Here is a 22,221-nt window from a genome sequence, read left to right on the forward strand (position 1 = left end):
GTCACTTATGTTCAACTCTGCTTGATGCCCAAACATCTTGTGAATGAAAATACACTCTCACCCAGAATTATATTCCTCTGCATTTTCAGCTTTTGTCGTGTCTTCGCTTCCCAACATCTTTTTTCTTGTGCCCTACCTCATTCACTCTGGTTGTTTTGCAGATAGCTTTGTTATCTGCATTGGCAAAATCTCCCTAGCAAGGATACGTCTAATTTTTCTTATGGTGAATATGATCTAGATAAAGATAATCTTTTCAACATCTAAAAACATTATTAGCTATGTGGAATCTGTGATATGATTGTCGTGAAGAAAGGGGGATGCAGTTTTTTTAGGCAATGTACCTATGCTTGTTTGGTTGAGATTGTAACTATATGCCGCGTGCCTCTGTGTTTTTGTATTGTTGGCAGTGACCTCTGGGGCAAATCTATTTACTTCTTTAAAGTATCAGCTGTTTGTGTTTACTCCTCCATGGAATATGATTCTGTCATGCATTTTTTGTTTTACCTGAAAATACCTTCATATGTGGCATTATTCCTGCAGGGACTTCTGGAGCAAAAGCTTCGAGCTCACTTGGGTTCCTTTGGTGTGTAACTGGAAATCTTATGCTTCAACCGATGTAGCTTTTTTCTGATACATCTCCTCCCTCTCTGCTATTGTTGGATATGAAATTTCAGGTTCAAGCAATTTTCATATGGCGTCATGGAGCTCTATTAGAGGTCAGTTTATTTGTAATCTGAACTATGGTTCACTGTGTACTTTCTCCGGGGCTTTTCGAATGTTATTGCGCATATAACGTGGTGTTTTGAACGTATAAATAGGTGGTCGGAAAAGCAAAGTTGCCTTTGCCAAGATAACTTTCAAGACACCCCACATAGTTTTGCTTGACGAGCCATTTAATCATCTAGTAAGTTTTACTGATTTTTCTCCACCTTATGACTTTTGATTACCTTTTTAATTAGCTTGTCATTGTTCTTGTAATAATTGGACTTATCGGAATCTGGTCTTTACATTGAAAGTACATGAGAACTAATCGGTGATCACAGCTGCAGGGAGCCTCTGTCATCATAAATCTAACTTGTAACAGAACAGAAACAAATCTAATTATTCTAACTCGCAAAATATTGGGAATGGAACAATTATGCTAGCCTGATCAGGGTTTTTGCATTACAGTAATCTAAAGTACCGAGTAGTTCCTATGTGTGTGCTTATAGGGAGTATTGGGCTCTGCACATAATTTAAGTTTTGCTTCAATGACAAATGAGTTCTAAAGTGTTATCTTCATAAATCGTCAGTTTCTTGTCTGAGGATAGATATGATGCTGCCTTTGACCCTATCCCCAGCTGTAGGATTTGGATGCGGTTAAGGCGCCCATTCAGCGTCTGATCTTGTTTCTAGGATTTGGATGCGGTTAAGGCGCCCATTCATTAAATACAATAACAGAGGAGGAGAAACATCCCAAAATGTTGTAGAAAGTGCCAACGGTATGGTATGGTTTGGTTCGGTTTTTTGAAATAACTGAACTGAACTGAGCAATTATGGTGAACGGATAAACTGAACAGAATTGCAACCCGAACAGAATAGGTATCGAACCGAACCAAATCGACTTTTCAGTTTGGTAGTTCGGTTTTTCAGTTTTCTTAATAAACGGCAACGAAAAATATATTTTTCTTTTATACATATGCCCACGCAAAGCATGTGCCATGTGTGTGAAGCTCCAAAGCCGGCGTCACCGGCCTATCACAAAGCCGCCGCCTCAGGACCCTCCGTGATGCCGACCCTCTTCCTCCCAAGGCACCGCATGCACCTCACGAGCCCGAACCCGGATCCCTCCCCCTTGCTCTTCCCGGTGGCGCACCCCTTCAAGCTCAATGCAATGTCACCGCACAAAGCCATTTCCACACCCTCTCTGCAGAAAACCAAACCGGAGTCAGTCAAAGTCACAGGACACCCACGAATGGAAACCACCATCCGAGGACGGATTTGTCGTGAGGTTGAAGGAGCAAAGCGAAGATGAATCTGGTCAGATTCGATGTTCCTAACTCGATCAATTCGAGTAAGATCAATTCCTTCAAGCGCAGGTAAAAAACAGATCGTACTGAGCGGAGGTCAGAGAATGCCGGCGAGGCTGGACCCGAGCGCAGGTTGAGGACGCGGAGTCAGTTTATAGGGACCCGGAGAGGACCGTCGGGTCGGGCCCAGGTTGCAGGGCGTGCGGCGAGCGGGTGGCGATGGTGGTGCTGTTGCCATGTCCGTATTTTCACGTGCTGTGGGTTCTGGTGTTCGCTCGAGGAAGAAGCACCTAATACTTGGTTTTACTGAGTTTGGTTAACCGAATACCGTGCCAAACCGAGCTGAAGTATCCCAAACCGAAAAAAAGGATGATTTTTGTTTCATTATGCGAACCGAAAAACTGAACCGAACCGGAATTAATGAAATTTTTTGTTTAATTCGGTTTGGTTCGGTTTTTCGGTTCGATTTTGACACCCCTAGAAATTAGTTCAGTGTGCAGAATCTCTGAATGCAGCATCTGTGGATTAATTTGATTTTACTGTTTTAGGACCCCAACTCTGAGCACATCAATCCGGATCTGAAATCTTCAATTCCAATTAAAAGCAAAATAGGTTACTCGTATGTGGTTTTAAAGCAAACTAGGCTACTAATACATGGCTTTAGATTAGAATGTGTCGGTTTACCCAAAATCCTTGGGATAATGCCTCTTTATATTAAAATGTAGTATGGTATGGTACCATAGGAGGACGACAACAATGTGGGAATTAGATCTGAGCAAAGTATTATATCTCCAACACATACGAAGTAGTGGCTCAAGTACAATGTGCAGTCAATCAAGGGTTGACCCTTCGACCCAACAAAAAAAAAAAAATCAAGGGTTGACCCAGTTATTCATGTCCATTCCCACCAATGACACATTCGTTTGGTCACAATAATTCTTATTTTGTATGTTTAATTTACGTCCTGTCCAAGTATATGACCGCATTAAGCTCCTTTGCTGTCTTTGTTCCATTAACCATTCAAGGTTGTAATATTGTGAAGCAGTATTCAAGAATTGTTCAAGGTTAGAGCTGACCAAACCTCTGTTAGCTTGTTTTCCAAGGAGCTGCCTAATGATTACCTCTAGTCATTTGGGTCATAAGATTGCCGCTAGCCAGAATAGCAAAATTTCGAACTTTGCCAGAATAAGGCGGATGTTGCACAAGGCAAATAGGTCATTAAGGGGCTAAACTACACTATAAGCATCAAAACTCGTGTACGGCCCTCACCTTAGTATCAAAACTTTAAAAAAGATTACTTAAGTGCTAAATGTTTTGAAAAAGACTCACTTCAGTGCCAAATCCGATTTGAACTAACATGGTTTGCCGGAAATCCAAAGTGGCCTATTTTTTACTAATATTTGAGTTGACGTGGCTTTCCACAATTGGCACTTAAATGATTCTCGATAACGTAATCGGAAAAAATCATTTCTGCTTAAAAATTGTTGCCGAAAATAGAAACATTGCCAAATGCACTCTAAGCTTTTCCTTTTTCCTTTTTTTCCTTAATCTCTGTTTTACTAGTCTATCATAAATATGTCTAGCTTTTCATTATATCAAAAATCTCGACATCAAACGAAAATGTAGACCTAAACTATAATAGACAGGTACAATAGAGACTAAGGAATGGAAAACCACAGTATAACTGAATATGAAAAAAGTTTCACTAAAATTGTAGTATGTTTAGTTTTAAGCAAGAGAACAACAATCAATACTAAGGCTTCGTTTGTTTTACGGAAAATGTAACATTTTTGGAAAATATTTTTCAAAAAGTCATTTTCCCGAAAAATGAGAATATTTTCCGTTGTTTGGCTGAAATCTGAAAATGAATCGGAAAATATTTTCCACCGTTTGGTAAGAAATCAATTTCAGTAGTACACTCTTTTTAACATTTTTATATTTTTAGAAAAAATAAATTTTTAATTATTTTCTTTTATCTTTCTTCTCTTTTATTTTTCTATTTTTCTTTTCTTCCTCCTTTCTCTTCTACGCAGAGAGCAGCAAGACAAAGGGCTGATGGTGGAGGAAATCAAGATTGCCCAACCAGTCCACGAGTCGGAAAGCGGGTTGGAGTGTGGCCGCGAACCTCGAGCGAGCCATCGGCGAGGCCGCAAGGCTCGAGTTCGCCGTCGAAAATCAAACCAGATCTGGCTGCGCAGCTCGAGCTCCCCATCGAAATCAAACCAGATCTGGCCTCGCCCAAATCGTCCACGACCAACCAGATCTGTCGCCAGTGATAGCCTTAAATCAAAGATCGTCTATGCCTCCACCTCTTCCTCGAAGCCCTCCAAAAATCGAATCATCACTCCACGTGCGCTTCTGCCAGATAGTCGCTTCCTCCCCCTCTTGCGACGGTGAGGTTGACGCCTCCATGAGAAAGCTGGGGAAAGGAGGCGGAGGAGCAGCGGAGGAGGAGGGACGAGATGGAGGAGCAGCTCTGGAGCTGAGGGCTGAGATGGAGAAGTTGAGTGAGAAAGAAGGGGAAAGGAGGGCTCTGGGGAGACGAGGACGAAAGAAGAAGGATTGGAAAATGATTTCCGTTTCTCAGAAACGGAAATCATTTTCCCTAATTTTAAAAGGAAATTTTTCATTGATTGGAAATCATTTTCCTTGAGTATCTATTTTTTGCCCCCCCAAACGCCGGAAATCAAGAAAAATGTTTTCCATGAAAATATTTTCCGTGAAACAAACGGAGTCTAATTGTTAAATAATATTTCATTCTAAAAAATTAAAATCCATGTAACGATTGGAAATTCTACTGGTAAAGGAGAAAAAAAAAAAACGTTCACATAGGGATGGAGGATAGGGATGTGAAAAGCGAAGCAACAAACTCAATTTGCGTCTGTAAAGTCTGGGTCTTCCTGTGTTTCATTAATGTTTCTGTCCCAGATGGGGATCGAACAAGATTTCCTGTTCATTAGTGTGATGCGTACAGAATTAATCTTCATTAGATTATATATTATTGGTCGGTGATTTTTTTAACTCGTTTACTATTTGGAGAGTAAAAATAAACCAAGTTGCTTAATTGATTAATTTGCGTGCCTGACTTGTAGATGTTTAGCCCAAAGGAAAGGAGCACCGCCCTTCTCTGGATTCGGCATTGATCTGCTCAATAAGTGGAAGGAAGAAGATGCTGGACACTATCAATGCAATGCTGGATGATGCAGAGGACAAGCAACTGAGCGGTAAAGATTTAGTGAAGCGTCTTTGGGATTGCGGGGCTGTCCTGATCTTATATCACTGCCCCGCTCGGACAACTACCTTCATTTAAGGAATTATCTCTGGAAGGTCGCATACAGTAAGAATGATGGGGCTTTTACAGAGTTAAACGGCCTTTTTCATCCTTAACAACTTTAAAGTTTGAAGAGATGTTGGCATGGGCAAATTGGAAGAAGTCTCATTCTCCGGTCTTCAGCATCTTCTTGTCCGAAGCTTTCCTTTGCTGGTTGGGACTTTGCCTTGTCAACTTGGTCGTCCCAGAAAGCAGTCGATGTGGGATAAAATTCTGGGGCATCTCATGGCTCCAAGCTTTCAATACAACTCCTATTCATGACAGTATTGATATTCCATAAATCACCTTCCGTTTGGGTCTTGAGCTCTGGTGGTTTAAGAAGTGTTGCTTACAGCTTGCTAGAAATTTAGCCACTATACGATATGCTGCCTGCCTCTGCATTTACTGTGACCACTTGGGCAAATCTATTCGATTCTTTTAAGTATCAGTTATTTGCGTTTACTCCACAGCGGAATATGATTTCATCATGCGTCATATCAATTTATCTGAAAATACCTCCATATGTGGCATTCTTTCTACAGTTACTTCAGGAACGGAAGCTTTGATCTCACCTGGATTCCTTTGCATTTACACCGCCAAGAAATCTTGCGCTTCAACTAAAGTATCTTTTGTCTGTTACATCTCCTCCCTCTCTGCTACTGTTGCCTGTGTACATTTTTTATTGAAGCAATTTTCGTATGACATCATGAAGCTCTATTGAAGTTTAGTTTATTTGTACTCTGAATCGTGGGTCACCTTGTACTGCGAAGGACCATCATCAACAAATACAGTAGTAGAACCAATCAGTCAGTGTTACTCATTTTTCTCCATTTCATGACTTCGATTACTTTTTCAGTTAGCTTGTTATTGCTCTTGCACCAATTGAACTTATCAGGAACCTGGACTTTACATTGAAAATACAGTAGCAGAACCAATCAGTAATATGCAGAAGCACTCACGGTTACATCAGCCCTCGTTTGTCATTTGAACTTGATTAGAGTTCGTGGAAGGATATCTTAAGTTTTTGACATCGAGTATGCAGCACCATTTGCCGACAGCTTTAGAGGCAACTAAGGGTCTATTTTACAAGAAGTCAACTGTACAGAAACAATTCCCCATTTTCGTTGTTTGGCACTGTTTAGGAGAATTATATGGGACATATTTTTACGGTAAACAAAAGATTTGCACTTTCAACTCTTACGGACAACATTCTGCATAAATACCTGAATCCAGTTGATGTTATGCTTTAACAACATGTTCAGGTCAATATTCAGAATGCAAAGCTTTCTTTCTTCCAATAACAACTACTGTACAGGTGGAAGAACAGAGTCGAAACAGAGGTTTTGCCTAGTCCATATCTTGACAGCATTTGAAGCAATCGTACATGTTGTTTTTCATGTGCAGGAAGGGGGAGGGAGGAAAGGTTAATGACTATAGCTACTCTTTTGATGTTATTTTGAGGATTCTGCGTCTGCTCTGCTGTGACATACTTGTACTACGAGGAGGTCGTCACTCAGCAACACACGACTCCTTTGTAAGTAGGCAAGCTAGTCACTTTTAACCCCGTCAAGATGCCAAAAGTCCAGAACCAATCACGTATAACGAGATATACACAATTCATCACAAATGATTCCGATCTTGTGACCTCAGCTTTGTAGAATATCAGCCGGTACCAATAAGTCACAAATCTCCGGTGATTGGGTCTCCCATACTTGTGGATTAACATAATTATAAGAGGTATCCTGGTTCTTGTCTTGTTTGTTCATTTTTTGTTTGTTTGATCACTCTTTTGGAGTTGGTTATTACTTGAAGCAAGAAATTCTCAACCATTAACCAGATGGGGAAAAAAAAAAAATTCAACCTTCTCAGCTTTCTGTATGATTTGAAAAGCTTTTCTGGAAGTTAAGACCAGATGAAGAAATATAGGCTGCCCTTTAGAAATTAGTCTCTTCAATTGATTTGCTCCTCCAAGTTTATATCGTGTAACTGTACCTCAAAAGCTTTCATAATATGCATCAATTTACCCAGAATACTTTGGAAATAGTGTCTTCATAGGTTAGAATGTTGCGTGGTACGATGTGTCTGTCACAAGGATGGTGGAAGTATTTTGCATCAGACACATGCAAAGTAACAGCGCAAAAACAACGCGCAGCCACAAGAGGACCTAGTTACTCGCATCCGTTCACACAAATGACGCCTTCATTTGGTCGTGACAATTCTTATTCGGTCATGATCTCCATCGGTAGACATGTTTTTAGTTTACCTCCATTTATCTTAAGGTAGATAGCCTCAATTTTTCCCCATCAAGTTCGAAGACTTTCAGTATACCCGCGCCAATTTATGAGCAGACCAAGCTACTCCACTACTTCTTTGTTACATTAACCATTCGAAATTTCTGTTTCCTTCCTCTCGTAACCTCTGTTTGGATGAGAGATATGAGGAATCTGGAAAGACTATCAAGTGCTCTTCGCAGCCATAACTTGTCTCTGCAACAATTATATCTTATAGGTTGCCAGAAGTTGTGGTACTTGCGAGAGGATGCCTTCTACCTCAAAGTATTCTGCCCAATTCAATGCGAAATTATGAAAGATCGATACTCGCACAAATTTTCTCCTGAATCATGTTCTTTAAAAAGTAGAAGAAGAAGCAGCTCTAAGGAGTTTGTGAAAGGAAAAGAAAAAGAAAGCAAGACGGTTTTCAATGGACTGAAGTTTGTTGCAAATGATGGTGTTGACTTGTTGGGGCGCCAAAAATTTAAGTCGTTCTCCTCCAGAGCAAGCCATCCACATTAAGAACCGGGGGATTGTGAGAACAAATTTCGAGCCAAACGCACCCTTACCATCGACATTTATATTTTTGCCAAAATATTACGAAGGCCACAAAAATTCCACATGAAATCAACTGAATCTGTTTCAGTATTATGGTGGCACGAGATAGCTAGCTGCAGAATTCCTCTGTGACCAGTGCCATGTATGATGGATTTCGACACAATTTCGAGCCTTCAATGTATAGTTTAAACTCAAGTCACAAATCATTTGTCTACGTGAATGATGCGTTCACTCAGATGTATAAGCTTAATCGTTCTCAAAATTCAAATATCGTAGTTGATCCTGATTAGCTGTGCAGAAAATTTTCCATGTCAAGTTGGTCTCCCCCCTCATAATAAAGAATCAAACTTTGCTTTAAAAAATGGTCGATCGTGCAAGAGAATTGAACTTTGCTTTAGGAAAGCAAGGTCAGACAAGACATCCCCACTCCAAGAAGAGAATCAAATTTTGGAATCTGTTTTCCTCCGAAAAGGAAAAAGAGATGGAATTGATTGCAATATAAGCAATTCCTAAGCATATAGCAGAATTCCGACAAATAGGATTAAGTTCCTTTAACTCTGTAAAGTAGGATTCTCGTGCATTGCTTGTGGGTGGAGGGAAGCAAAGGAGAAAAAGAAAGAGAGCTAGATAGCATAAAGTATAAGGGGACTTCTTAGAACAAAGCACGCACGGCAGAATCCATCTCTTGGTTCTCCTGCATGTTCCCTTAAAGCCACACCGCCTCACTTCTTCTTCAACCGCTTTGATTCAATCGCTCCTTACAAATCTATTGTAGCTCCATCGATATTCCCTGTCCGTAATTGCCAGCTCTGGCCACGCATTGCTGTAGCTGAGTACACGCTCATACACAGCGACCGCCAAACCTGGTGCTCGTCCCCCTGCTCAACAGTGTTCTCCTCCTGCTCATCCGAACCTAGCACTCATGCTTGCTGGACTGCTGTTGTTGATCTGATCTCGGCCGCCTAGTCAGCTCCAGGAGGTCCACGCAGAATAGGTGAGACACATCTATCTACTTGCTCTGTTTTTCCCTCAAGCCGATGCAGCCAAAACTTCGTTACACGAAGGAAACGGGCTATTGTTTCTCAAATCTTTCTATTAACGGAGGCAACAGCACTATTTGAGCAAAAGAAGAGACAGCGGCAGTAATAATATTTTGGTTAAAGTTGATATCAAGTTCAATAACAATTTTAATAGCAAGTGTTGGTCTTCCTAGACTTCAAAGTTTTCTCTCTCCTCTCTTAGCTTCACCATAACCCATGCTCATCCCCCTGTTCAACAGTGTTCTCCTCCTGCTCGCTGGACTGTTGTTGTTGATCTGATCCCGGTCGGCCGGTCAGCTCCAAGAAGTCTATTCGGAACTGGTAAGAGACATCGATCTACTTGCTCAGTTTTTCTCTCGAACTGATGTAGCCAGAACTTTGTTACAAGAGAGCAACCCCCTATTCTTTCTCAAATCTTTCTATTAATGGAAGCAAAAGCAATATTTGAGCAAAAGAAGAGACAGCAACAACAACAGCAACAATATTATGGTTCCTAAATCAATTTCATGCCTATTTTAGTCTCGATTAAAGTTGATATCACATACTTAATATCCACTTCAATAACAAGTTTAATAACAAGTCTTGTTCTTCCTGGACTCCATGGTTTTCTCTCCCCTTTCTTAGCTTCACCATAACCCATGCTCGTCCCCCTACTCAACAGTGTTCTCCTCCTGCTCGTCTGAAACCTAGCGCTCGTGCTTGCTGGATTGCTATCGTTGATCTAACCACGTTCGACCGGTCAGCCCTAGAAAGTCTACTTGGAATAGGTAATAGACATCTATATGCTTGCTCTCTTTTTCCCTCAAATTGATGCAGCCAGAAGTTCGCTAACTAAAGCATCTAGTAGGCATTTATTACACGAGAGCAACCACCTATTCTTTCTGAAATCTTTTGATTAATGGAGGCAAAAGCAATCTTTGAGCAAAAGAAGAGGCAACAAAATTTAGGTTCTTAACCCGATTTCATGCCTATCTATAACACAGATCGCAAGTTTAATAACAAAATTGGGGGAAGTTGATGTCGAATACTTGCTGTCCAGATTAAACTTGCATGGCTTGATTGCATAATTCGTGGCAATTTGTTGAATATTTTTGCCGTCGGTGTTCCTGAAATTGCATGTCGCAAGGTCACTCTCTATCACGTCTTTCGCATTTACTTTCATGTTTACATTGCACATAGTCTACAAGTAGCACATTTCCAAAAACTCATCCATGGCATGTTCTACAGTTAGGAAATTTGCAGACTGAACATTTAGGGAAAGTCATATTTACAATTTTAAGTGTGTTTATATCTGCACATTTGGGCATTTTTAGTACTTTTCATTACATCAGGATGGATTTTCATTTTTTTTTAATTCGTAGCAGGACAATTACACTAGAAAAAGTTAGACTTTCCATGCACAACTGGGCCATTTGGAGTGCATTATTATTCATTGTGATATCTGCACGTCCCCCACCCCCCCAACCAAACCCCAATTCCTGAATATTTTTTTCTTTATCAGTTTTTAGCTGTTTTTCTTTTTGCTCTTTTTTTATTTGTTAGAATTAAATTTGAAAAGGTAAATGAGAATCTAGACATAATTCCAATAGACAAGTACAATAGAGATTAATGAATGAAAAATCACAGCATGATAAAAAATGACAAGCCTTGGTCTTAGTTGTCTCGGTCATCTAGGACTTCATAGTTTTCTCTATGCAATTGCTCATTATCAGTTTGCTTCATTCTAACACTTCTTGTTCTCTACAGCGACTTGATTCACCCATGGCCATTGTAGAGACCATTGTGGGTTCCATCTTGGGTTCCGCCTTGCAGGTCCTGTTCGAGAAGTTGGCTTCTCTGGGATTGAGCTATGCGCAAAGGGAAGGAGCACCGCCCTTCTCTGGAATCAGCATCGACCAGCTCAATAAGTGGAAGAAGATGCTGGACACCATCAATGCAGTGCTGGATGATGCAGAGGACAAGCAACTGAGCGGTAAAGGTCCAGTGAAGTTATGGCTGGATGATGTTAGGGACTTCGCCTATGACATGGAAGACTTGCTCGATGAGTTCGCAATCCAAGCTGCTGAGGTTAAGTCAGCGGCAAAACCCAGCACAAGCAAAAGTTGGGTGAATTGGAAGTTCTCTTGCTTTGGCCGAGATAAATCATCCAGGTCGAATCCGAACAGGCGCTCACTCGTGTCTGAAACCGAGGTACAAAAGATCAATGACAGGTTGGAGGATATAGTCGCCAGGAAAGCTTATCTAAGCTTGACCGAGAATGTTGTGGGCAGAACTGACTACACCAACAAAAGGCCGCCCAGCACTTGTCTGCCGGAGACTCAGTTTTTCGGCCGGGAGAAGGAAGAAGCTGAAATGCTCAAACTATTGATTGGTGAAGAAAAAAGTTCTGATGGCACGCTGAGCATAGTCCCCATCGTTGGGATGGGCGGTGTTGGAAAGACGGCATTGGCTCAACGGTTGTATAATGATGCCAATGTGAGGAGCTGCTTCGAAAGGAGAGCATGGGTTTGTGTTTCGGATATTTTTGATGTTCTTGTCATAACAAAGACTATTTTGCAGTCGATCACCGACTTGTCTTGTGAGGACAAAGATCTTAAGCGGCTTCAAGTTAAGTTGAAGGATAGTCTATCCGGGAAGAAGTTTCTTGTAGTTTTAGACGATGTATGGAACGAGGACTACGACAAATGGACTGCCCTCTTAAAGCCATTTGAAGTGGGGGCTAAAGGAAGCAAGATCATCGTCACAGCTCGCAACCGTTCAGCTATTTTTGAAAAAGGAGCTTCGTCGTATCCTTTGGAGGGGTTGCCCCTCAATTATTGTACAAGCTTATTAGCCTTTCATGCTCTTGGAGCAACAAATTTTGAGGGGCACCCAGATCTTGAAACAATAGGCAAAAAAATAGCTGAAAAATGTAAAGGCTTACCTCTGGCAGCAAAGATGTTGGGTGGTGCCTTGTGTTAGGAAAGGAATCCGGATAAATGGGACGCGATATTAAATAACAGAATATGGGAGATGGGAAAAAATGATAAGGTTCTCCCAGTTTTGAAATTAAGCTATGTCCATCTTCCTTCTTATTTAAAGAGATGCTTTGCTTATTGTGCGGTATTTCCCAAGGATTACGAAATGAAGAGGGATGAGCTAGTACTCTTATGGATAGCAGAAGGATTTTTAGATGAACAAAAAACAAAGGAGGATATCTTGAGTCTGGGATTTGATCACTTCGATGAGTTAGTATCCAGATCATTTCTTCAACAATCAAGTGTCAATGCATCTAAGTTTTCAATGCATGACCTTTTGAATGATCTAGCAAAGTCAATTGCGGGTGGGACATGCTTTAGCTCGGGAGAGTCTCAGCTGACGGGTAATGAAGACGATGCATCTCTTGAGAAAGCCCGTCATGCATCCTTCATCACGTCCTGGTATGTCACATCACGTTGCTTGAGAGCATATCATGAAATGAAGGTACTAAGGAGTTTAATTATGGTGCGTGTTGGATCTAGTGAGGGCACTTTCTCTATTTCCAACAAGGTGCTGCATGACTTGCTAACAAAATTGAAGTACTTGAGGGTGTTCTCATTATGTCATTGTGACATAGTAGAGGTGCCGAATTGTATTGGTGAATTAAAGCATCTTCGATATCTCAATTTCTCATACACCAATATCGAAAGGCTACCTGAATCAATTGGCGGCTTGTGCAAATTACAAGCTTTGATCTTAAGAGGTTGTGAAAAGCTTTCTACATTGTCTCCAAGCATCACAAAATTGGTCGGTTTACGGTTTCTCGATATTCGAGATACGGGGAGTTTAAAAGAGATGCCATTGGGTATGGATAATTTGAAGAATCTTATTATCTTGTCCAAGTTTGTGGTGGGAACAGAGAAAGGGTTACAATTGAAGGAGTTACAAAACTTGACACATCTTCAAGGAGAATTATCCATATCAGAATTGCAAAGGGTGGAAGAAGTTAGAGATGCTGTTGATGCTAATTTATCTGGTAAGCAAGGCCTTAGCAACTTATTCTTGCATTGGGATGAAAATTTTGGAATTCTCCAAAATGCGAAGAGCGAATCACGGGTTATTCACTATCTGCGACCTCACACTAATCTCAAAAGTCTCACTATTTCGCACTATGTTGGTGCAATAATCCCATCATGGTTAGGTGGTTCGTCCTATTCTAAGATAACGTCTTTGTGCTTGCGGGCCTGTCTTAATGTTACAGCGCTGCCCTCACTTGGGCAACTACCCTCACTTAAGGAATTATCTCTCGAAGGTCTACATGCAATGAGGAATATAGGCCCCGAGTTTTACGGAGGTAAAAGGCCTTTCTCATCCTTAAAGATTTTGAAGTTCGAAGAGATGTTGGCATGGAAGGAATGGTCTCCTTATGTCCGGGGCCCGGAAGAAGAAGTCCCATTCTCATGTCTTGAGCATCTCGTTGTCCGGAGCTGTCCTTCGTTGGTCGGGACATTGCCTTGTCGGCTTGACCGTCTCATAAAGCTTGAAATCCATTCATGCCCGCATTTGGATAGCTCGACCAGTGTGGTTTGTCTTCCATCTCTCTGCAAGTTATACCTTGAGGATTCTAGCAAGGAGATCTTAAAGAGCTTGGTCAACCTAACTTCTTTGACCGCTCTCGGAATTGAAAATCTTACCGAGCTTGTTTGCTTGGATCCTGGGTTTGTGAGGTGCTTGGTCAAGCTGAAGGAGCTTCATATAGGAGGGTGTGACAAGCTAAACTACTTGTGGCATGATGGAAATGAAACACGAAATCTCACTTGCCTTGAAAGAGTTCTCATCGAAAGGTGTCCTCAGTTCACATCATTTGTGGTGGGAGAAGGAGAGATAGAGCTGCCGTGCAACCTCGAAAGGATGGAATTGAGAGATTGCGCGAGTTTAGAAAAGCTTCCAAGCAACGTGCACGTAATCAGAAATTTGCAGATTCGGAATTGTCCAAAAATAGTGGGACTAACCATTCCTCCGGATGGCCCCAGCAGTAATAACCCGATGCCTCGGCTTGAATCTCTCGAGATAAATGGATGTGATTCGCTGGCATCGTTTTCCTTTGCCGAGGGTACCCTCGCTGCTCCGAAGAGACTTTATATTGGCTGGTGTAAGAATTTGGGAAGCCTACCACGGTGCCTTTACGCGCTCTCCCATCTCACTATTTTGGAAATACGGGACTGCCCGGCATTGGAGATAGAGGACTTCCCTCACCTTCCCCTCACCCTCTCGACTCTCACTCTTCATAATTGCCCAAAGATAAAGTCTATTGCCAGCTGTAACATTGCCAGCTGTAAGAATCTCACTACTTTGCATATATCCAACTGTCCAGCATTGGAGATAGAGGAGGACTTCCCTCCCCTTCCCATCACCCTCTCATCTTTCCGTCTTATTAATTGTCCGAAGATAAAGTGTCTACCAAATCAGTGGCATCATCTTACCTCCCTCCAGTCGATACATATTGATAATTGCCCACATATCGAATGCTTCCCCGAAGGAGGTTTCCCTCTGAATTTGCAGAGCCTTGTAATTGCAAGGTGCGAGAATGTGAAGCAGGCAGTGAGAGAATGGGGCTTACCCCTCCTCACCTCCCTCGAGATACTGCTGATTGACTTTGGAAGGAGCATGGGTGGAGGGGAGGGAGACAATGTGTGCTTTCCTTCTTCGAAGGAGGAGGAGGATGCGTGGAGTCTTCTCTTCCCTTCCTCTTTAATCGATCTTCAGTTGATAAATATGAGGAAGGTGGAAAGAGTATCCAGCGGTCTTCGCAACCATCTCTCCTCTCTCACATATTTATGGATTTCCGATTGCCCAAAGTTGAGGTACTTGCCAGAGGATGGCCTCCCTCCCTCCCTTCAATCATTGCACATATATGGATGCTCGATTCTGAAAGAAGGATGCTCAAAACTCACTGGCCACAATTGGCCCCTCATCCAACACATCCCTTTCATCGAGATTGATGACGTTCGGATCCGATGAATTGATTCTTCCATGTACAGTCAGTTGTCTAGGGTTCGGGTAAGTTCTTTTGGTTTTTAATGCATCGATTTCGGCTCTGCTTCCCCAATTCCATGCGTAATACAAGCTGATTTCCCTCAATTTTGAGATTTTTCACATCAATTTCCTCTTGCTATATTGATGACATATCTTCGACTCTGCTTGATGCCCAAAATGTTTTGCTCGTCACATTCCTCTGCATTTTCAGAGTTCGTTGTACGTTCTCCTCCTTCCAACATCTTTTTCTTGTGCCCTAGCTCATCCGTGCTGTGTTTGTTTTGCAGGTACCTTTTGCGATGCTGTATTGGCAAAATCTCTTGGAAGGATCACTTACGAACCGCGGTGGAGGTAGGGCTAATTCTGTCTCCATGTATTCAAAACAAAGATGCTCGAAGAATCTGGAAGAAGGATGCTCAAAACTCACTGGCCACTATTGGCCCCTCATCCAACATATCCCTGATATCCTTGTTGATCGGGTTCGGATCCAATGATGAATTGAAATCGATGACGCCTGATGCTTATTCTCCGTGCACTGCTGTTTTCTTCCTCAGGTGAAAATACTTCCAACTTCTTTCCTTCTTTCGCCTTTCATTCTTGGATGTATAGTCGTTTTTCTTCTTGGATGCATCAATTTCGTATCTCTTCTTCACTTCGATGCCTAATACGAATTTATTTTACATTTTTTCCCCACGGACAAGTGTCGCGTAGAATTCCCAGAAACCACCGACTGAAGGTTGGAGACTGACATTCAATTATTCACCACATATATCTTCGACTCTGCTTCATGCCCAAACATATTGTGAACGAAAATGCACTATCACCAAGAATAATTGCGTTCCACAATCATATTCCTCCGCATTTTCACTTTCAGCGTTTGTCGTATCTTCTCTTCCCAACATCTTTTTCTTGTGCCCTACCTCATTCGCTCTGGTTGTTTTGCAGATACCTTTGTCATCTGCACTGGCGACATCTCTTGCAAGGATGCGTCTAGTTTTGTTTGGTGCGCTGGTGTGTTCTAAACTTCTTCTTCTAGAGAACATGATGTAGATAAGAATAGTCTTTTCATTTGTTATGTGGAATCTGTGATAGGATTGTGGAGAAAGAGGGATGCTGTTTTTTTTGCTATGGTTTTCTTAAGAATGGAGAACCTTCTTTTTGCTGATGATGATCCTTCGGTGTATGAAGCAATCGATCTTGCGATAAAAATACTGAAACAGCTCATGCCCGCATTTTTATTCCATAAATCACCTTCTGTTTTGGGTCTTGATCTCTGGTGGTTAGCAACTGTAACTTCCAGCCTGCTAGAAATTTTTGGCCAATGTACCTATGCTTGTCCGTAAGTGGATGGCCTCCCTCCCTCCCTCCCTCCAATATCTGTCCGTAAGTGGATGCTCGAATCTGAAAGAAGGATGCTCAAAACTCACTGGCCACTATTGGCCCCTCATCCAAGACATCCCTCAGATCTACATCGATGGCGTTCGGATCCGATGAAGTGAAATCGATCACGCCCATAGTCTCCGTGACAAAAAGATTTTGTCTCTGTAGACTGCTTCTTCTTCCTCAGGTAAAATTGCTTGCAACTTCTTTCCTCCTTTCGCTTTTCATTTTGTTAACTGCTCGGGATTCCTTCTTTGATGTACGGTCAGTTTTCTAGGGTGGTTCTCTGGTATGTTTTTCTTCTTGGGAGCATCAATTTCTTTCCTCTTTGTCAATTCGATGCTTAATACCAACTTATTTCATTTTCTTTCCCCTTTGGGACAAGTGTCGCGTAGAATTCCCAGAAACCACCGACTGAAGGTCGGAGACTGACATTCAATTATTCACCACATACATCTTCAACTCTGTCATGCCCAAACATATTGTGAATGGACATGCACTATGCTGCGCATGAGAATCGCCAAGAATCATAGCATTCCGCAATCATAGTCCTCTGCATTTTCAGCGTTTGTTGAAAGTTCCCTTCCCATCATCTTTTTCTTGTGCCCGTAGCTCATTCGCTGGGGTTGTTTTGCAGATACCATTTGTATTGGCAAAATCTCTTGGAAGGATCACTTTTGCGAATGCTGTGGAGGTAGGGCTAATTCTGTCTCCATGTTATGTATCATATTTTGCAATTCAATAAAATCTTTAAAAAAAAAAGAAGAAAGAAAGAGAAGAAGCGTTTGATTTTTATTTGGTGCACTGATATGTTCTACATTTTCTTCTGTTGAAAACTAAAGCATGACTAGTTATGTGGAAACTGCCATATGATAAGGGGATGCATTTTTTTTTTCCCGTTTGGTTTTCATAAGAATCGAGAAGCTTCTTTTCATTGATGATGATCCTTCATAGTATTAACCTGTTGATCTGGAATAAATCTCTGCGGCAGCTCATGGCTCCAAGCTTCCAATACAACTCTAATTCATGACAACATTGATATTCCATAAATCACCCTACCTGCCTCTTGTGTTTGCATCGTCAGCAGTGACCTCTGGGGCAAAATGAACACGCACTATCACCAGCAATCATATTCCTCCGCCTTTTCAGCGTTTGTTGTGTCTTCTCTTCCCGACTTCTTTTTTCTTGTATCCTACCTCATTCACTCCGGTTCGTTTTCTGCATTGGTGAAATCTCTTGCAAGGATACGTCTTGCATGTTCAAAATTTTCCTTCTACTGAATATGGTCTACATAAGAATAATCTTTCCAAAACCTAAAAACATGATTAGTTATGTGGACTCTGTGATATGAATGTGACAAGCTAAGCTACTTTTACCAGAAGATGGCCTCCCGCCCTCCCTCGAATGTCTGGACACAAGAGGATGCTCGATTCCGAAAGACTGTTGGCCCCTCATCCAACACATCCCCGAGATCTACATTCAGGGCGTTTGGATCCACTGAATTGATTCGTGCATCAACACTGGAGTCTGTTATCTAGTGTTTGGGTATGTTTTTGGTCTTAGAATGCATCAATTTCGTTTCTCTTCTTCCATTCGATGCTCAATACGAATTTATTTCATTTTTTTTCCCATTTGGACAAGTGTCGCATAGAATTTCCAGAAAACCACCGACTGTAAAGTAACCCAATGGGCAAAGGCGTTTGCTTCTCGTGAGAGTACAACTAAAATTCAGAGCTCAATTAGCTACTTGAATCCCAGCGAGAGCTTCCTTTAGTCTCTAATTGCACTGCTTGCGAAAGTTGATCATATTCTTGTATGCCACTGCTTCCTTGAGTGTCCAGCTTTTTCCTTTATCCACTCCAATGCTCTTTCGAACAGCAACTAATTGAAATTCACCCTCCTCTGCACCCAACCATCTCCCCTGTTTCATTTCTGGCCCCAATCCCAACAACAGCCAGCATCCGCCCAATCTTGACTTGTTTGTTCATTTTTTGTAGTTGTCAGGTGGTTATGCATATAATTCTGGTTGTCTAATCACTCTCGTAGTTATTCATCATGCATGTAAGATAATTATTAGTCAGTATTAATTGAATGTCCTATTCCAGATTTTTGGATTTAGAAATATGAAGAATGCGGAAGGACTATCAATGGTGGCGGACGTGAGATGTGCAGAGGCTTCTGTTTCCTTCCTCCGTGTCCTCTCTTAAGTGGCCTTCACAGCCATCTCCCCTCTTTCAGAAGCTGACGTACTTGCCGGAGGATGACTTCCCTCCCTCTCTCCCAAGTATTCCGCATCATTCAATATGAGATTCTGAAAGATCAGTGCTCGAAATTCCATGGCTGACTATTGGCCATCGTAATGGATCAAGTTCGGTTCCAATAAGAAGATTGCTCTCCACTGTTTTAATTTTCGTTCGTCAGGTAATGATACAGACTTCTTTCTTTCTTCCACACTTGTCGTTTAGTTATTGCTGCTGCTCCAGGATGCAATTCCATTCTGCTTTCTCAAGTCGATGCTAGAAAGTCCACGTTTTTCCATGGACATGCGTCACATAAATTTCCACAAACCAGCTACTGAAGGTCCAAGGTTGATATTTCGGTTGCTCTGTTTTGTTTGACATGGAAGTAAACAATGAAAGGGTCATAATGCTAACGGGGTACAGCAAGTCAACCTTGTTTCATACAAGTGACTATTCCTCAAAACAAATAATACTTTCATGGAGTTGCTGACACTGCTGGAATTGGGGTGCGTCAAATGTGCCGGTCTACATCGATGATATATGTAGAACTTTATATGTAGAACTTTGTGTGATGCCCAAAAATTGCTTATCTTTGCACTTGGATGACACACCAAAGAATTTGTAAATGGAAATGCGCTATGCTTTGTGTGAGAATCATGAAGTATTGTTCCGCAATTTAAGCGTTTGCCGTATTTTCTCTTCCAAATATCTGTTTCTTGTGCCATAGATCATTGACCTGAATTCTCTCAACTGTGCTTGTTTTGCAGAATATCCCACTGTCATCTGTGTTTGGCAAATTCTCTCGGGAGGTTCAACTGCAAACACTGCTGACGTAGGTGGAGAGGAGCAATCAGGGAGACTATGCTTTGTTGCTCCTTTGAGTAATCCTAAGAGTCTCACTTCTGCCCAGGAAGGTCGTCGTCCCAAAAAGAAAAAAAGTTGAAAAAAAAAAAAAAAGGATTGCTGCTTGTTCGTGTGTGCCCAAGAGGAGAGAGGGAGCTCTCGGCCAAGAGGGAAAACGAAGGAGAAGAAGAAAAAGGGGCATGGCTTTGCGGTATCTATTTGAAGGGAAACGTTGTCAGAATTGGCTCGAATTTCGATATGTTATTCGCGAGACCGAGGGCTACAAGTTGATCGGTTTTGTTCATAGAGAACCTTTTTCGAATTTTGTTTAGTTTCTCCAATTGCGGTTTGGGTTTTTTGTTCCATTTGGAGTAATCCACCTTCGTGGTGATAAAATACTATTATATTGTTGATGTTGAGCCTCTAGTATATGACTAGAGAAAAAACTCTGTGTATCATGTTATTCTTGGTGATTAGTGGAAGTTTCTGCGTTGGTCATGGTTTTTCCCTCGTCAGTTTTCCACACAAAATCTTGGTGTTTTGCCGTTGTCTCCTTAATATATCAACATTACATTTGCTTATTTTGAGATTATATTGCTGGAATATATTGCTGGTTGTTGTTGAAGTTAAGTTGATTTTTTGGTCGATTTTGTTTTAGGGAAGACATTGATCCTAGATTGGGTTAGTTTTTGGTGAATTGCTGCCTAGTTCTTCCCAATGCAATGCCACTCGCACCCCAGTTATCTTGGGTAGGCATGTCTCGTCACTATAACCCCACGAAGCTACCAGAGCTTCTGTCACGAGCAAGACAAGATACAAGCTCTGCCATCATAAGTGGATTATCCTCGCCACCTGGCGTTTGTCAAATATCAGCTTGTACCTGTAGCGTCCGAATTTCGCCACACCTCATCGGGAAGGCTTTCTAAATCCTCATCCTCTAGCCACTATTGCGTCCTCATATCCAATTCGAGGGTAGCGAGACATCCCATCTTGTCTACTCGCGACTCGGGCTCGCGATATCTTCTTTAATATTTCAATCGTAGTAAGCGACGCATGCGGAAGCTCTATTGTATAAAAATATTCAAGCGGCCATACAGGCACAAATGCATGTCAAAGAAAAATATTCAATCCTCAGGCACACCTAACAAAGGGTATGGCCTTTTATATGGTCCACTAACTAGATGCACGCATTTCAAACAACTCACTTGTTTATTCATAGCTCACCATTTACTCCTTGTTACATATGTAAATAACTACTCTCATTATTTACAGATTCACATGGGAAGAGTATTGCGGTGAATAATCTACTCCAAATCCACCAACGTCATCTTTGTCCATGATCTTTACTTCCCATAACGTTTTTCCTCGTCGACTTGCTCATCTAAAAAATGATTAATAAACAGGAGTAAGCCAAAGCTCCTCCGCAAGTAGAATCCCTAGGCCAAACAACTAAACCAACTATATGATCACGGAATTGAGGATTGTCCAACACAACCAAACATATCTCACAGCAATGGTAGATATCGGAATCCTACCAAGGCAAACACGATCCTCATAGACAGTAGATCTCATAATCATATCCAAATCCTCTACCACAACTCATCAATCATCAAAATCCAACACTCGCATCCATAATCATAGGAAGCATAGCATTAAAGATAGAGATCTACTTACCTTGACTAAGCGAGAAATAAAACATATGAACAAGTGAACGAACGGCCGGACGAATCCTTGGACGGCCAAAGGCGATCACGGCTTGAGGTGGTGCATCTAAGGCGGCCCGTGGCTAGGCGGTCACGGCTTGGGCGATGGCAGCGCACGAACGACGCACGGTGGATGGCGTACGGACGGCTACGGCTTGGCCAAGGCGATCGACGGTCGGTCGGTCGATGGCCGACAGTTCCAGCAAAATAACGACAGAATTTTCGATTAAAGATGCTGAATGAACTGGCGGCGGTTTCTATTTATAATAATTCGGTCAGTTGCTTATAGTCAGCAGCTTGCGATCGATAGCTTATGATGTGTCGTGCTTAATCGGCTACTTGTAGTAGAGCAATTTATGACTTGTTGTGCTTACGATCAGCAGCTTGTTAGCTACTTTTGATTTGTCTTGCTTTTACTTTGTCGTGCTTTCAATGCATCAGCAGGTTGACCTGCTTGCAGATATACTAGAACATGACACGTGTCACGTGTGCACTGCCTCACGGTGACACATGGCATCCACGTGTCGGCACATGGCCCCACATGTGTGCTTGTGCGGCCACTTGTCCAAATTTAGTCTCTAGGTGTTCCAATTTCATACGTAGTTGACCCGATGGGACATAATTCTAATATATCATATCCCTAAAACAACATCAGGTCCATAATAAATCCTTAAAAAAAAACACCCGGGAGTTCGGATAAAAATATCCTCATTACTTAATCCAATAATCCAATAGTCCGAACTTATTATTTTTCAATTCACATTTAAGCAGGTGGAAGTTTTTCAGTCATCACAGTATCATTAGGCTATTTTCATGCAATTAATATGCAATCTCAAGGCAAGGTGGCACATTTCCATGGGAATTTCCAGGATCG

The 22,221-nt window shown here is 41.7% G+C and overlaps 1 protein-coding gene across 29 annotated transcripts in view; it reads left to right on the plus strand.

Moving 5' to 3' along the window:
* The window catches only part of LOC115733080 (putative disease resistance RPP13-like protein 1), a 491,263-nt gene that overhangs the window by 105,500 nt on the left and 363,542 nt on the right, over positions 1-22,221 (plus strand). For 7 of the 29 annotated variants that reach the window (XR_007198784.1, XR_007198781.1, XR_007198775.1 and 4 more), the window contains exons 2-3: positions 541-716; positions 819-904. The exons of 9 other annotated variants lie outside the window; for them this stretch is intronic. Coding sequence is in view for 8 of the 20 variants with exons in the window: in XM_048280913.1 (XP_048136870.1) it covers positions 17,199-17,282 (84 nt within the window). In the remaining 12 variants the exon portion in view is untranslated. Of the gene's footprint in view, positions 1-540; positions 717-818; positions 969-1,024; positions 1,387-16,126; positions 16,193-16,612; positions 16,749-17,198; positions 17,283-18,051; positions 18,082-22,221 lie in introns of those variants that run through there. 13 more of the 29 variants (XM_048280913.1, XM_048280910.1, XM_048280911.1 and 10 more) reach the window with 8 other exon arrangements.

Source organism: Rhodamnia argentea, chromosome 6 (assembly GCF_020921035.1).
Source record: "Rhodamnia argentea isolate NSW1041297 chromosome 6, ASM2092103v1, whole genome shotgun sequence".
Lineage (NCBI taxonomy): Eukaryota > Viridiplantae > Streptophyta > Magnoliopsida > Myrtales > Myrtaceae > Rhodamnia > Rhodamnia argentea.